The sequence below is a fragment of the Molothrus aeneus genome, unplaced genomic scaffold, assembly GCF_037042795.1.
Source record: "Molothrus aeneus isolate 106 unplaced genomic scaffold, BPBGC_Maene_1.0 scaffold_30, whole genome shotgun sequence".
NCBI lineage: Eukaryota > Metazoa > Chordata > Aves > Passeriformes > Icteridae > Molothrus > Molothrus aeneus.
Window position 1 is genome coordinate 5,426,239 of NW_027098964.1, and position 15,491 is coordinate 5,441,729.

Sequence of the window (15,491 nt, forward strand, 5' to 3'; positions counted from 1 at the left end):
TACCTTGATGGTGGCCGTGGCCAGGGGATGGTGGCACTGACCAGGGCATGGTGACAGTGACCAGGGCATGGTGACAGTGACCAGGACACGGTGACAGTGACCGTACCTTGATGGTGGCACTGAGCAGGGCATGGTGACAGTGACCAGGACACGGTGACAGTGACCGTACCTTGATGGTGGCCGTGGCCAGGGCATGGTGACCGTGGCCAGGGCACGGTGACAGTGACCAGGACATGGTGACAGTGACCAGGGGATGGTGGCACTGACCAGGGCATGGTGACAGTGACCAGGGCATGGTGACAGTGACCAGGACACGGTGACAGTGACCGTACCTTGATGGTGGCCGTGGCCATCATGCCCTGCTCCGGGCTCAGCTCCACGTTGGTCCGGAACAGGACCTGGCGCTTCTGGGGGAAGTCCTGGACCAGCAGCAGGGCCTGGGTGGCCGCGGTCACCCCGGGGGCCTCCAGGAGCACCCGCTCGTCCGTCTCCAGCCGCAGCACGGCCGGGGTCACCATGGTCACCCTGGGGACAGCCAGGGGCTGGCCGGGGCTCGGGGGGCACGGGGCACAGGAACCCCGGAACCTGCCCCGAAACCCCAAAATCTGCCCCGAAACAGCTAGGGGACCTCAGAAACACCAAAATCTGCCCCAAAAACCCCAAAATCTGCTCCAAAACACCTAGGGGACCTCAGAAACACCAAAATCTGCCCCAGAAACACCTTGGGCACCTCAGAAACACCAAAATCTGCCCCGAAACAGCTAGGGGACCTCAGAAACACCAAAATCTGCCCCAGAAACACCTTGGGCACCTCAGAAACACCAAAATCTGCCCCGAGAACCCCCAAATCTGCCCCGAAACCCCCAAAATCTGCCCCAAAAAATACCTAGGGGACCTCAGAAACCCCAAAATCTGCCCCAAAACTCCCAAAATCTGCCGCAAAAACACCTTGGGAACCTCAGAAACACCAAAATCTGCCCCAAAAACCCCAAAATCTGCCCCAAAAAACACCTAGGGGACCTCAGAAACCCCAAAATCTGCCCCAAAACCCCAAAATATGCCCCGAAACAGCTAGGGGACCTCAGAAACACCAAAATCTGCCCCAAAACCCCCAAAATCTGCCCCGAAAAACACCTAGGGGACCTCAGAAACACCAAAATCTGCCCCAAAACCCCAAAATCTGCCCCAAAAAACACCTAGGGGACCTCAGAAACACCAAAATCTGCCTGGAAACCCCCAAAATCTGCCCCAAAACACCTTGGGAACCTCAGAAACCCCAAAATCTGCCCCAAAAACACCTCGGGCACCTCAGAGCAACCAGAAACCCCCAAATCTGTCCCAGAATTAGCTTGGGCACCCCATAAACCTTTGGTGACCTCAGAGCACCCAGAAACCCCAAAATCTGTCCCCACAGCACCCATGGGTGGGGGGCGTCCCAAAAAGGGGATTCCATGGGGGTCCCATTGTTTGGTGGTCTCACGGATGGGTGGGTGGGGGTCCCATGGGTGGGGGTGGGTTGGGGTGGGGGTCCCATGGGTGGGGGTGGGTTGGGGTGGGGTTCCCATGAGGGTCCCATGGGTGGGGTTGGGGGTCCCATGGTTTGGGGGGTCCCATGGACAATGGGGTGGGGGTCCCATGGGTGGGGTTGGGTTTGGGGTGTGGGTCCCATGGGTGGGGGTCCCATGGGTGGGTTTGGGGTGGGGTCCCATGGGTGGGGTTTGGGTGGGGGTCCCAATGAGGGTCCCATGGGTGGGGATGGGGTTTGGTGTGGGGGTCCCATGGGTGGGGTTTGGTTGGGTGGGGGTCCCATGGGTGGGTATGGGTTTGGGGTCCCATGGGTGGGTTTGGGTGGGGGTTCCATGGTGGAGTTGGGGTGGGGTCCCATGGGTGGGGCTGGGTTTGGGGTCCCATGGGTGGGTTTGGGGTGAGGGTCCCATAGGTGGGTTTGGGTTTGGGGTGGGGTCCCATGGGTGGGGTTTGGTTGGGGGTTCCATGGGTGGGGTTGGGGTGGGGGTCCCAATGAGGGTCCCATGGGTGGGGCTGGGTTTGGGGTCCCATGGGTGGGTTTGAGGTGGGGGTCCCACGGGTGGGGTTGGGTTTGGGGGGGGTCCCATGGGTGGGTTTGGGTTTGGGGTGGGGTCCCATGGGTGGGGTTTGGGTGGGGGTCCCAATGAGGGTCCCATGGGTGGGGATGGGGTTTGGGGGGGGGTCCCACGGGTGGGGTTGGGTTTGGGGGGGGTCCCACGGGTGGGTTTGGGTTTAGGTGGGGGTCCCAATGAGGGTCCCACGGGTGGGTTTGGGTTTGGGGGGGGGTCCCCAGTGTCTCACAGCTCAGCGCGGGCGGGGGTCCCGAGCAGCGCCAGGAATCCGAGGAGGAGGAAGAGGCGAGGATGAGGATGAGGAGGGTGAGGAGGGGGCAGCGCCGGAGCCCCCATGGCCGCAGGGAGGGGGCGGCGACAGCGACGGCGACAGCGACGGCGACAGCGACAGCGACAGCGACAGGGACGGCGACAGCGACAGGGACAGGGACGGCGACAGCGACACCGGGGGGGGGGGGGTCCCTTGTCCCTTTATGGGGGCGGCCCCGGGGGGGTTATTGGGTAACCCGAGCCCCGCCCCCACCCATGGGAGGGGTCAGGGTGGGGGTGGGGGGTGGGGGAGGGGGGGCTCCGGCCACTTCCAGCCACCTGCGGCCACCCCCGGCCACCTTCGGCCACCTTCGGCCACTTTCGGCCATCCCTGGCCACCCCCGGCCACCTCCAGCCACATTCGGTCGCCTCCGGCCACCCCCGGCCACCTCCGGCCACCCTTTGGTCGCCTCCGGCCACCCCCGGCCACCTGCGGCCACCCCCGGCCACTTTTGGTCACTTTTGGTCACCCCCGGCCACCTCCGGCCACTTTTGGTCACTTTCGGCCGCCTGTTGTGGGTCTGGGGGTGACACCTTGGGGACCCTGGTGACAAAGGAGGAGTGGGGAGGGCTCCGGCCACCTCCGGCCACCTGCGGCCACCTGTGGTCACTTTCGGCCACTCCCGGCCACCTGTGGTCACCTGCGGCCACCTTTGGCCACCCGTGGCCACCTTCGGCCACCTGCAGCCACTGCGGCCGCCTGTGTGGGTCTGGGGGTGACACCTTGGGGACCCCGGTGACAAAGGGGGAGTGGGGGGGTTCCGGCCACCCCCGGCCACCCCCGGCCACCTGTGGTCACTTTCGGCCACTTTGGTCACCTCCGGCCACCCCCGGCCGCCTGCGGCCACCTGTGGTCACTCCCGGCCACCTGTGGTCACCTTCTGTCACCTGCGGCCGCCTGTTGTGGGTCTGGGGGTGACACCTTGGGGACCCCGGTGACAAAGGAGGGGGGGGGTGGGGGGGGGGTGGGGGGGGTGGCAGCGGTTGGGGTGGGGGAGGGGCGGGGCGGGGTGGGGGAGGGGCGGGGCGGCCGCTCCTCATTTCGGGGAAGGAGCGGGCGCGGGGCCAGCGCGGGGCTTGCGACACCGCGGGGACAGCGCGGGGACAGCGGGGACAGCGGGGACAGCGGGGACAGCGGGGACATCAGGGAGGGACAGGGGACATCAGGGACACCAGGGGACAGCGGGGACAGCGCGGGGACAGCGGGGACAGTGGGGGACAGTGGGGGGACAGCGGGGGACAGCGGGGACAGCGGGGACAGTGGGGACAGCGGGGACAGTGGGGACAGCGCGGGGACATCAGGGAGGGACAGGGGACATCAGGGACACCAGGGGACAGCGGGGACAGTGGGGGACAGAAGGGGACAGTGAGGGACAGCGGGGACAGCTGGGACAGAGAGGGACACGGGGACAGTGAGGGACAGTGAGGGACAGAGGGGGACACAGGGACACCAGGGGACAGCGGGGACAGTGGGGACAGTGGGGACATCAGGGACACCAGGGGACAGTGGGGACAGAGGGGGACACAGGGACAGGAGGGGACAGCGGGGGACAACAGGACACACAAGGGGACAGCGTGGGGACATCAGGGACAGTGGGGGATGTGGGGAACACGAGGGGACAGTGGGGACATCAAGGAGGGACACGGGACATGAGGGACACCAGGGGACAGCAGGGACAGCGGGGGATGTGGGGAACATGAGGGGACAGCGCGGGGACAGCGCGGCGGGGAGGGACACCTGGGGTGGGGGGACATCAGGGGACATCAGGGGACAGGGAGGGGACAGCGGGGAGAGAGCTGGGGATGGCCCGAGGGACGGGGAGGGGACACTGAGGGTGGCACTGGGGTGGCACTGGGGACATTGCGGGACAAGTGGGGACATTGGGGACACCGGGGGACAATTGGGGACACTGGGGGACGATTGGGGTGGCACTGGGGAGGCACTGGGGACAGCCAGAGGACATTGGGTGACACTGGGATGGCAGTGGAGGGGCCCTGGGGGACACTGGGGGTGGCACGAGGGACACAGGGGGACACTGGGGACACTGGGGACATTGAGGGGACACTGGGGACATTGAGATGGCAGTGGGGGACATTGGGGGACACTGAGGGGACAGCGGGGACAGCCACTGTGTCCAGGCCACCTGGACCCCTCCTGGGGACACCTGGGGACACCTGGGGACATCTGGGGACATCTGGGGACACCTGGGGACACCTGTGCACACCCATTTGAGGAGGGGGCAGGAATAGACCCCAAAAGGGGGGTTCAGACCCCATTTGGGGAGGGGGTCCCATAACCGATATAGGGTCCCAAACCCCCTTTGGGGAGGGGTCCCAAACCCAATTTGGGGTCCCAGACCCCGTTTGGGGAGGTTCCCAAACCCGATTTGGGGAGGGGTCCCATAACCAATTTAGGGTCCCAAGCCACATCTGGGGTCCCAAACCCCATTTGGGGAGGGGTCTCAAACCCCATGTGGGGAAGGGTTCCCAAACCCCGTTTGGGGAGGGGTCCCAGACCCCATTTGGGGAGGGGTCCCATAACTGATTTAGGGTCCCAAACCCCATTTGGGGTCACAAACCCCATTTGAGGAGAGGTCCCAAACTCGATTTGGGGAGGGGTCACAGACCCCATGTGGGGAGGGGTCCCAAACCCCATTTAGGGTCCCAAACCCCATTTGAGGAGGGGTCCCAAACCCCATTTAGGGTCCCAAACCCCATTTGGGGAGGGGTCCCAAACCCCATTTGAGGAGGGGTCCCAAACCTGATTTAGGGTCCCAAACCCCATTTGAGGAGGGGTCCCATAACCGATTTGGGGTCTCAAACCCCATTTGAGGAGGGGTCCCAAACCCGATTTCGGGTCCCAAACCCCATTTGGGGAGGGGTCCCAAACCCGATTTCGGGTCCCAAACCCCATTTGGGGAGGGGTCCCAGACCCGATTTCGGGTCCCAAACCCCATTTGGGGAGGGGTCCCAGACCCGATTTAGGGTCCCACACCCGATTTGAGGAGGGGTCCCACGCCCGATTTCGGGTCCCAAACCCCATTTGGGGAGGGGTCCCAGCCCCCATTTGGGGAGGGGTCTCCCCATGCCCATTTCTGGGGGGTTTTCAGCCCCCGTTTGGGGGCCCGCACACCCTGGGGTGGGGAGGGGTCCCTGTGTGATTTGGGGAGGGGGCAAATGTGGCCCCCCCCTCTGTGCCCCTCCCCACCCCAAATCCCCGACGCCCCCTCCCCAAATAAAGCAGACCCCGCTTGGGTTTTAGGGTTTTTTAATCTCGGCCCCTTTTCCGGGCGGTTTCACCCCAAAAATCCGCGAGGGCCCCGCCCCTCCCCTCCCCCCCCCCCCCGAGCCGCCCGCGGCCCCCCCGCCCCCCCCCCAATGAAGGATGAGGGGGGGGGACCCCAAAAAGGGGGGGAGGGGATGTGGGGACCCCTCCCCTAAATACAGCCCTGGGGGGGGGACCCCAAAATGGGGGGAGGGGGGCGTGGGGACCCCCAAATTGGGGGGGGTCAAGGACACCCAAAGACCCCAAAATTGGGGGCAAGGACAACCAGAGACCCCCAAATTTGGGGGACAAGGACACCCGGGGACCCCAAAATTGGGGGGGGTCAAGGACACCCAAAGACCCCAAAATTGGGGGCAAGGACAACCAGAGACCCCCAAATTTGGGGGACAAGGACACCTGGGGACCCCCAAAATGGGGGGGGTCAAGAACACCTGGAGACCCCCGGGACCTCAAAAATGGGGAGGGGTCTTCAGGTGTCCTTGACCCCCAAAATGGGGGGGACAAGAACACCCAGAGACCCCCAAAACTGGGGACAAGGACACCTGGAGACCCCAAAATTGGGGGTGAAGGACACCTGGGGACCCCCAAAATGGGGGAGGGGGAAAGTGGGGACCCCTAAATTGGGGGGGACAAGGAGACCTGGAGACCCCAAAATGGGGGGGGGGGGGGGCAAGAAAACCTGGGGACCCCCAAAATGAGGGGGGTCAAGAAGACCTGGAGACCCCCAGGACCCCAAAAATGGGGGGGGTGAAAGACACCTGGGGACCCCAAATTTGGGGGATAAGGACACCTGGGGACCCCCAAATTGGGGGGGACACAAGGACACCTGGAGACCCCCAGGACCCCAAAAATGGGGAGGGGTCTTCAGGTGTCCTTGACCCCCAAAATGGGGGGGGACAAGAACACCCAGAGACCCCCAAAAATGGGGGGGTCAAGGATACCTGGGGACCCCCAGGACCCCAAAATTGAGGGGGGTCGAGGATACCCCAAGAGTCCCAAAATGGGGGGGACCAGAGACACCCCAAAGACCCCCAAAATGGGGGGGGGGGGAAAGTGGGGACCCCTAAATTGGGGGGGACAAGGACACCTAGAGACCCCAAAATTGGGAGACAAGGACACCTGGGGACCCCCAAAATGGGGGGGAAAGAGGCACCCAGAGACCCCCAAAATGGGGAGGGGTCAAGGACACACCAAGACCCCCAAAACTGGGGGTGAAAGACACCTGGGGACCCCAAATTTGGGGGACAAGGACACCTGGGGACCCCCAAAATGGGGGGGGTCAAGAAGACCTGGAGACCCCCCCAGGACCCCAAAAATGGGGAGGGGTCTTCAGGTGTCGTTGACCCCCAAAATGGGGGGGAAAGAGGCACCCAGAGACCCCCAAAATGGGGGGGGACAAGGACACCTGGAGACCTGGACACCCCAAATTTGGGGGACAGGGACACCCAGAGCAGAGAGGGGGGGGCAGGACACCCCAAAACCCCCCAGGACACCTTGGGGTGACCCCAAAACCCCCCTGAGATCGGGGACAGGGACACCCCAAAACCCCCTGAGACAGCGGGGTGACCCCAAAACCCCTTGGAGCTCCGAGACTGGAGACAAGAGCACCCCAAAACCCCTGAGAATGGGGACAGGGACACCCCAAAACCCCCGGGATGGCAGGGAGACCCCAAAACCCCCCTGAGCTCTGAGACTGGGGACAAGGACACCCCAAAACCCCCCGGGACAGTGGGGTGACCCCAAAACCCCCTGAGATCGAGGACAAGGACACCCCAAAACCCCCGGGACAGTGGGGTGACCCCAAAACCCCCTGAGATCGAGGACAAGGACACCCCAAAACCCCTCTGAGCTCTGAGACTGGGGACAAGGACACCCCAAAACCCCCCGGGACAGTGGGGTGACCCCAAAACCCCCTGAGATCGAGGACAAGGACACCCCAAAACCCCCGGGACAGTGGGGTGACCCCAAAACCCCTTGGAGCTCTGAGACTGGGGACAGGGACACCCCAAAACCCCCGGGACAGCGGGGTGACCCCAAAACCCCTCAGGGCTCTGACGTCGGGACAAGGACACCCCAAAACCCCCCGGGACAGCGGGGTGACCCCAAAATCCCTCAGAGCTCTGAGACTGGAGACAAGGACACCCCAAAACCCCTCTGAGCTCTGAGCTTGGGGACAGGGACACCCCAAAACCCCCCGGGACAGCGGGGTGACCCCAAAACCCCTCAGGGCTCTGAGACTGGGGACAGGAACACCCTAAAACCCCCAGGACAGTGGGGTAACCCCAAAACCCCCCGGGACAGCGGGGTGACCCCAAAACCCCTCAGGGCTCTGAGACTGGGGACAGGGAGACCCCAAAACCCTCGGGACAGTGGGGTGACCCCAAAACCCCCCGGGACAGCGGGGTGACCCCAAAACCCCTCTGAGCTCTGAGCTCGGGGACAGGAACACCCCAAACCCCCAGGACAGCGGGGTGAACCCAAAACCCCCCTGAGCTCGGGGACAGGGACACCCCAAAGCCCCCGAGGAGGAGGAGGAGCCCAGCGGGATCCCCCCAGCGCCAGGGGCTGTTCCAGGGGGTCCCCCCCGAGTCCGCACCCCCCGGGGGGGTCTGGGGGTCCCTATGGGGGCAGGATCTGCTCCAGGAGGGGTTTGGAGGCGGGCGGGATCCGGTCCGGGAATTTGACCTCGAACTCGATGACGAGGTCACCGCGCAGCTCCGGGGAGCGGGGCAGGGGCAGCCCCTCCCCGGGGACGCGGCGCTTGACCCCCGGCTTGAGCACGTCCTGGAACACCATGGGGATGGAGCGGCCATCGAGCGTGGGGACGGTCACCGTGCAGCCACACAGAGCCTGGGGGGACACGGGGACATGATGGGGACACTTCAGGGACAGAGGGACACAGGGACAGGTCAGGGACATGTCAGGGACATGGGGACAGGTCAGGGACATGGGGACACAGGGGACACTGGGACACGTCAGGGACGTGGGGACATTCCATGTCCTGGAACACCATGGGGATGGAGCGGCCATCCAGGATGGGGACGGTCACCGTGCAGCCACACAGAGCCTGGGGGGACACGGGGACACGGGGACAGGTCAGGGACATGGGGACATGGGGACAGGTCAGGGACAGAGGGACACGGGGGACATTCCATGTCCTGGAACACCATGGGGATGGAGTGGCCATCAAGCGTGGGGACGGTCACCGTGCAGCCACACAGAGCCTGGGGACACGTCAGGGACACGTCAGGGACAGAGGGACACAGGGACAGGTCAGGGACATGTCAGGGACATGGGGACAGGTCAGGGACACGTCAGGGACAGGTCAGGGACATGGGGACACAGGGACATTGGGACGCATCAGGGACATGGGGACATTCCATGTCCTGGAACACCATGGGGATGGAGCGGCCATCGAGCGTGGGGACGGTCACCGTGCAGCCACACAGAGCCTGGGGGGACACGGGGACATGATGGGGACACTTCAGGGACATGGGGACATGGGGACAGGTCAGGGACAGAGGGACACGGGGGACATTCCATGTCCTGGAACACCATGGGGATGGAGTGGCCATCCAGGATGGGGACGGTCACCGTGCAGCCACACAGAGCCTGGGGGGACACGGGGACAGGTCAGGGACATGGGGACACAGGGGACACTGGGACACGTCAGGGACGTGGGGACATTCCACGTCCTGGAACACCATGGGGATGGAGCGGCCATCGAGCGTGGGGACGGTCACCGTGCAGCCACACAGAGCCTGGGGACACGTCAGGGACACGTCAGGGACAGAGGGACACAGGGACAGGTCAGGGACAGGGGACACAGGGACAGGTCAGGGACAGGGGACATGTCAGGGACATGGGGACGTCAGGACATGTTAGGGTCATGGGGACAGGTCAAGGACACGTCAGGGACATGGGGACAGGTCAGGGACAGGGAACACAGGGACAGGTCAGGGACAGGGGACAGGGGCACACGTCAGGGACAGGGGGACACAGGGGACACGGGGACAGATCAAGTACACAGGGACACAGGGCACGCAAGGGACCCATCAGGGACAGGTCAGGTACATAGGGACATGGGGGACACGGGGGACACGGGGACAGGTCAGGGACACAGGGGACACGGGGACAGGTCACCGACAGGGGACAGGGTGGACATGTCAGCGCTGGGCCAAGGGACACCCCCGGCATGGCCCCAGAGTGACCCCCAGAGTGACCCCAGAATGACCCCAGAGTGACCCCCAGAGTGACCCCAGGGTAGCCCCCAGAGTGACACCAGAGTGACCCCAGAGTGACCCCAGGGTAACCCCCAGAGTGACCCCTTGGCCACCCATTGTGTCCCCCCACCCAAGCTGTCCCACCTGTGACGTCCCTCCTGGTGTCCCCACCCGTGTCCCCACTGCCACCAACCCAACCCTGATGTCCCCAACACCACCCAGCCCAGTCCCGATGTCCCCATCTGACGTCCCCACCACCACCCACCACCCCATGTCCCCACTGCCATCCACCCTTGATGCCCCCACCAAGACCACCCCAACCCCAATGTCCCCACCATCACCCACCCCTTGATGTCCCTACCAAGACCACCCCATCTCCAACGTCCCCACTGCCACCCCAGCACCACCCAACCACTCATGATGTCCCCACCAAGACCAACCCCTGATGTCCCCACCAAGACCACCCCACCCTCAATGTCCCCACTGTCACCCATCTCCAACATCCCCACCAAGCCCACCCACCCCCTGATGTTCCCACCAAGCCCACCCCATCTCCAACGTTCCCACCAACACCAACCCCTGACATCCCCACCAAGACCACTCCATCTCCATCATCCCCACCAAGCCCACCCACCCCTGACATTCCCCCTAAGCCCAGCCAGCCCTTATGTCCCCACCAAGCCCATCCTCAATGTCCCCACTGTCACCCATCTCTACTGTCCCCACCACCACCCACCCCTTGATGTCCCCAAGCCCACCCCATCTCCAGTGTTCCCACCAACACCAGCCTCTGATGTTCGCACCAAGCGCACCCCATCTCCAATGTCCCCCTGCCACCCACCCTCCATGTCCCCACTGTCACCCATCTCCAACCTCCCCACCAAGCCCACCCACCCTCCATGCCCCCACTGTCACCCATCTCCAACATCCCCACCAAGCCCACCCACCCATTGATGTCCCCACCAAGCCCACCCCATCTCCAATGTCCCCACTGCCACCCAGCACCACCCACCGCTCATGATGTCCCCACCAAGCGCACCCCATCTCCAACATCCCCACCAATCCCACCCACGCCGATGTCCCACTGTCACCCATCTCCAACATCCCCACCAATCCCACCCACGCCGATGTCCCCGGTGCCCCCGGGGCCGCGCTGACCTCGCGCAGGCTGATCCTGGCCGGGTAGACGATGTCGGAGCCGTCGCGCCGGAACACGTCGTGCGGCTTGTCCTTGAGCACGAACACCACGTCGGCCGGGATGTTGTTGGGCGTCTGGTCGCCCTCCTTGGGGAAGGTGATCTTGGTGCCCTCCTTCCATCCCCTCTTCACCTCGATGGTCAGGATCTTGTCCTCGTTCCTCACCGTCTTCCCGTCGGGGCCCAGGCGCTTGTGGGAGATCTTCATCTTCTTGGTGCAGCCGCTGTAGATCTCCTCCAGCGACACGCGCAGCTCGTGCAGCACGGGCGGGTCCTGCTTGCGGCCCTCGCCGCCCCGGCCCCGCGGGAAGCTGACGCTGCCGAATCCCCCCACGTGGAAGGTGTTGAAGGTCTCGTCGCCGTCCTCATCGTCGCCGTTGCGCTGCACGAAGAAGGTGTCGAAGGGGTTGCGCCCGTCGAAGAACTCGGCGAACATGGCGTGCGGGTCGCCGCGGAACGTGTAGGTGAAGGTGGGCCCGTTGGAGCCCCCCGGCCCGGGCGTGGGGGCTCCCCCTTTCAGCCCTGGCGGATTTTGGGGCGTTGGGAGGAAGGTGGGGAAGGTGCCCATCAGCCCCTCCCCGCCCCCGGCCGCGGGGAGAGCCGCGGGCAGGGCAGGGCAGGGCCGGGGCGTGGGGCAGGGCCAGGGCGTGGGGAACCGTGGGGAACCGGTTCTGCCCGTGGCGCCGACGCCGCTGACGGTCCCGGACGGGCCCCAACAGGCCCAGCCGGCTCCAGCGGGTCCCCCCCGGCACCGCCCCGGCGCCCTCCCGGCCCCCCCCGGGCACTGCCAGGCCACGCGGGGTGCCCGGCCCGGAGCCCCCTCCCCGTGTGCCCCTCTCGGTGCCACCCGAGCCCTGAGCCCACCCTCCTGTGTGCGCCCACCGCCCCCAGCCGCCGATCCTGGCACTGGCACCTGGCACTGGCACCTGTCCTCGCTGTCCCCTGCCCCCCTCACCTGTCTGTGTCACCTGTCCCCTCACCTGTCTTCACCCCGTGTCCCCCTCACCTGTCCCTGTCACCTGTCCCCTCGCCTGTCCCCCTCATCTGTCCCCCTCACCTGTCTTCACCCTGTGTCCCCTTCATCTGTCCCTGTCACCTGTCCCCCTCACCTGTCTTCACCCCCCGTCCCCCTCACCTGGTCCTGTCACCTGTCCTCACCCCCTGTCCCCTCATCTGTCCCCCTCACCTGTCCCTGTCACCTGCCCCCCTCACCTGTCCCCACCCTCTCACCCCCTCACCTCCCTGGCTGTCACCTCCAAGCCCCTCCACCCCTCACTCTCCCCCCAGTCTCCTCTTCAGCCCCCCACCCTCACCCCCCACCTGCCCTTCCCGTGCTCACAGACCCCCTCCCCACCTAATCCTGGACCCCCTGACCCCCTCATTGCCCCTTCCGTGCCCCCCAGACCCCCTCCCCATCTGCCCCCGAGCTCCCTCCCCATCTACCCCAGACCCTCTCATCCCCTCTCTGCCCATCCCGTGCCCCCCGGGCCCCTCCTCACCTACCCCCTCACCCCTCCCGTGCCCCCCGGACCCCTCCTCACCTACCCCCTCACCCCCTCCCGTGCCCCCCAGACCCCTCCTCACCTACCCCCTCACCCCCTCCCGTGCCCCCCAACCCCCTGCCCTGCCCCCGGGCCGTCCCCCCGGTGCCGCCGCTCACCCTCCTCCCCGTACTTGTCGAAGATCTCCCGTTTCTTGGGGTCGCTGAGCACGTCGTAGGCCTCGGCCACCTCCTTGAAGCGCTGCTCGGCCCCCGGGGACCGGTCCTTGTCCGGGTGGCAGCGCAGCGCCTGCCGCCGGTAAGCGCGGCGGATGTCGGCGGCCGAGGCCCCCCGGGACAGCCCCAGCGTGCGGTAATAATCCTTGCCCATGGCCGCCCCCGCTGCTCTGGCACCGGGCACGGCGAGGATCCGCGGGACGGGCACGGGGAGGGAGCCCCGAGGGGCGGGGGGGGACGGGGAGGGACCGGGGAGGGACCGGGATGGGGAGGGAGGGACCGGGATGGGGAGGGATGGAAAGGGATGGAAAGGGATGGAGAGGGATGGAGAAGGATGGGGAGGGACCGGGATGGGGAGGGAGGGATGGGGAGGGATGGGGAGGGACAGGGGAGGGACCGAGGAGGGATGAGAGGGACGGGGAGGGACCGGGAGGGATCGGGGAGGGATCGGGGAGGGAGTGGGAGGGATGGGGAGGGATCGGGAATGGATGGGGATGGAGCAGGGAGAGACGGGGAGGGACCGGGAGGGATCGGAGAGGGACCGGGGATGGAGCGGGGATGGAGCGGGGAGAGGAATGGACCAGGGGGGACCAGGGAGGGTCGAGGATGGAGCGGGGACTGGGGATAGAGCGGGGATGGACCGGAGGAGGGACTGGGGAGGGACCGGGGATGGATGGGGATGGAGCGGGAAGGGACCGGGGAATGGATGCAGAGAGGGATGGGGATGGAGCGGGGATGGAGCGGGAAGGGACCGGAGATGGATGAGGATGGAACGCGCAGGGACTGGAGAGAGACCTCGAAGGGATCGGGCAAAAACCGGGGAATAGGTGGGGATGGAGCGGGGATGGACAGGGAGAGGGAAGGACCGGGGAGGGCCCGAGGATGGAGCGGGGATGGATGGAGATGGAGCGGGAAGGGACCGGGAGAGGGAACGGGGGAGAGACCGGAGATGGACCGAGAGATGGAGGGGGAGAGGGCTGGACCGGGGAGGGACCGGGGAGGGACCGGGAGAGGAGCGGAGGGGACGAGGAGGGGTCGGGAGAGGGCGCGAGGGCAGATGGGCGGAGGAACCGGGAGAGGCACCGGGGATGGAGCCAGGGAGGGACCGGGAGGGGATCGGGAAGGAGGGAGGGAGATGGGACGGGGAGGGACCGGGGGGAACGGGACGGGAGCGGGATGGGAACGGGGATGGACCGAGGGTAACAGGGATGGGAACGGGGAGGAACCGGGGATGGGAACGGGGAGGAACCGGGGATGGGATCGGGGAGGGACCAGGGAGGGATCGAGGGAGGGACCGGGAGGGGATCGGGAAGGAGAGAGGGAGAGGGGACGGGGGGAACGGGGATGGGAACGGGATGGGAACGGGATGGGAACGGAGATGGGAACGGGGATGGGAACAGGGATGGGAACGGAGATGGGAACAGAGATGGGAATGGAGATGGGAACGGAGATGGGAACGGAGATGGGAACGGGGATGGGAATGGAGATGGGAACGGAGATGGGAATGGAGATGGGAACGGAGATGGGAACGGAGATGGGAACGGGGATGGGAACGGGATGGGAACAGAGATGGGAATGGAGATGGGAACGGAGATGGGAACGGAGATGGGAACGGGGATGGGAATGGAGATGGGAACGGAGATGGGAATGGAGATGGGAACGGAGATGGGAACGGGGATGGGAACGGGGATGGGAACGGGGATGGGAACGGGGATGGGAACGGGGATGGGAACGGGATGGGAACGGAGATGGGAATGGAGATGGGAACGGGGATGGGAACGGAGATGGGAACGGGGATGGGAACGGGGATGGGAACGGGGATGGGAACGGAGATGGGAACGGGGATGGGAACGGAGATGGGAACGGGGATGGGAACGGGGATGGGAACGGAGATGGGAACGGAGATGGGAACGGGGATGGGAACGGAGATGGGAACAGAGATGGGAACGGAGATGGGAACGGGGATGGGAACGGAGATGGGAACGGAGATGGGAACGGGGATGGGAACGGGGATGGGAACGGAGATGGGAATGGAGATGGGAACGGAGATGGGAACGGGGATGGGAACGGGGATGGGAACAGGGATGGGAACGGGGATGGGAACGGGATGGGAACGGGATGGGAACGGGATGGGACCGGCATGGGAATGGGGATGGGAACGGAGATGCACCCGGAAGGGACGGGGGAGGGACCGAGGGAAGCGGGGATGGACCGGGGAGGGAAACACGGGGATGGGAAGGGGACGGGAACGGGATGGGAACGGAGAGGAACCGGGGATGGGAATGGGGAGGGAAACAGGGATGGACCGGAGGGAGCGGGGATGGGAACGGGATGGACACAGGGACAGGGGTGGACATGGGGACATAGGGGGATATGGGGACATGGGGACAGGGAGGACATGGGGACACTGGGACATGGGGACATGGGGACCAGAAGGACATAGGGACATGGGGGCACATGGGGACACAGAGACAAAGGACACGGGTGGACATGGGGACATGGGGACACGGCTATTGGACACCTGGGGACAGGTGGGCAAGGGGACATGGAGGTACAGGACATGGGGACAGGGAGGACAAGGGGACACAGGACATGGAGACACGGGGAGACATGGGGACAGGGAGGACATGGTGACACAGGACATGGGGACACAGGACATGG

General features: G+C 65.4%; 2 protein-coding genes across 3 annotated transcripts in view; both read right to left on the minus strand.

Moving 5' to 3' along the window:
- The window catches only part of LOC136569947 (venom factor-like), a 32,738-nt gene extending 30,250 nt beyond the window's left edge, over positions 1 to 2,488 (minus strand). Inside the window, exons 1-2 of the mRNA XM_066570313.1 lie at positions 2,329 to 2,488; positions 333 to 525 (exon numbers count right to left, since the gene is read on the minus strand). Coding sequence (XP_066426410.1) covers positions 333 to 525; positions 2,329 to 2,435 — 300 coding nt within the window. The 5' untranslated portion in view covers positions 2,436 to 2,488. The remainder of the gene's footprint in view (positions 1 to 332; positions 526 to 2,328) is intronic.
- A 5,076-nt stretch (positions 2,489 to 7,564) lies between these two features.
- DNAJB1 (DnaJ heat shock protein family (Hsp40) member B1) lies at positions 7,565 to 13,066 on the minus strand. Of its 2 annotated transcripts, none has more exons than XM_066570589.1 (3): positions 12,774 to 13,066; positions 11,076 to 11,635; positions 7,565 to 8,544 (listed from the first exon to the last, which is right to left on the minus strand). In XM_066570589.1, the coding sequence occupies exons 1-3, from the start codon at positions 12,982 to 12,984 to the stop codon at positions 8,314 to 8,316; spliced, it is 1,002 nt and encodes a 333-aa protein (XP_066426686.1). In that variant the 5' UTR covers positions 12,985 to 13,066; the 3' UTR covers positions 7,565 to 8,313. The 2 variants fall into 2 exon arrangements, with proteins under 2 accessions (XP_066426686.1, XP_066426685.1); XM_066570588.1 differs by having other exon boundaries at positions 8,495 to 9,455.
- Between the last annotated feature and the right edge of the window lie 2,425 nt (positions 13,067 to 15,491).

Coding starts and splice junctions, on each gene's coding strand:
- DNAJB1 (XM_066570589.1), bottom strand. CDS start 12,984: ATGGGCAAGGATTATTACCGCACGCTGGGGCTGTCCCGGGGGGCCTCG. Junction 11,636..12,773: donor CGACAAGTACGGGGAGGAGG/GTGAGCGGCGGC, acceptor AAAATCCGCCAG/GGCTGAAAGGGGGAGCCCCC. Junction 8,545..11,075: donor CCAGGATCAGCCTGCGCGAG/GTCAGCGCGGCC, acceptor GTGTCCCCCCAG/GCTCTGTGTGGCTGCACGGT.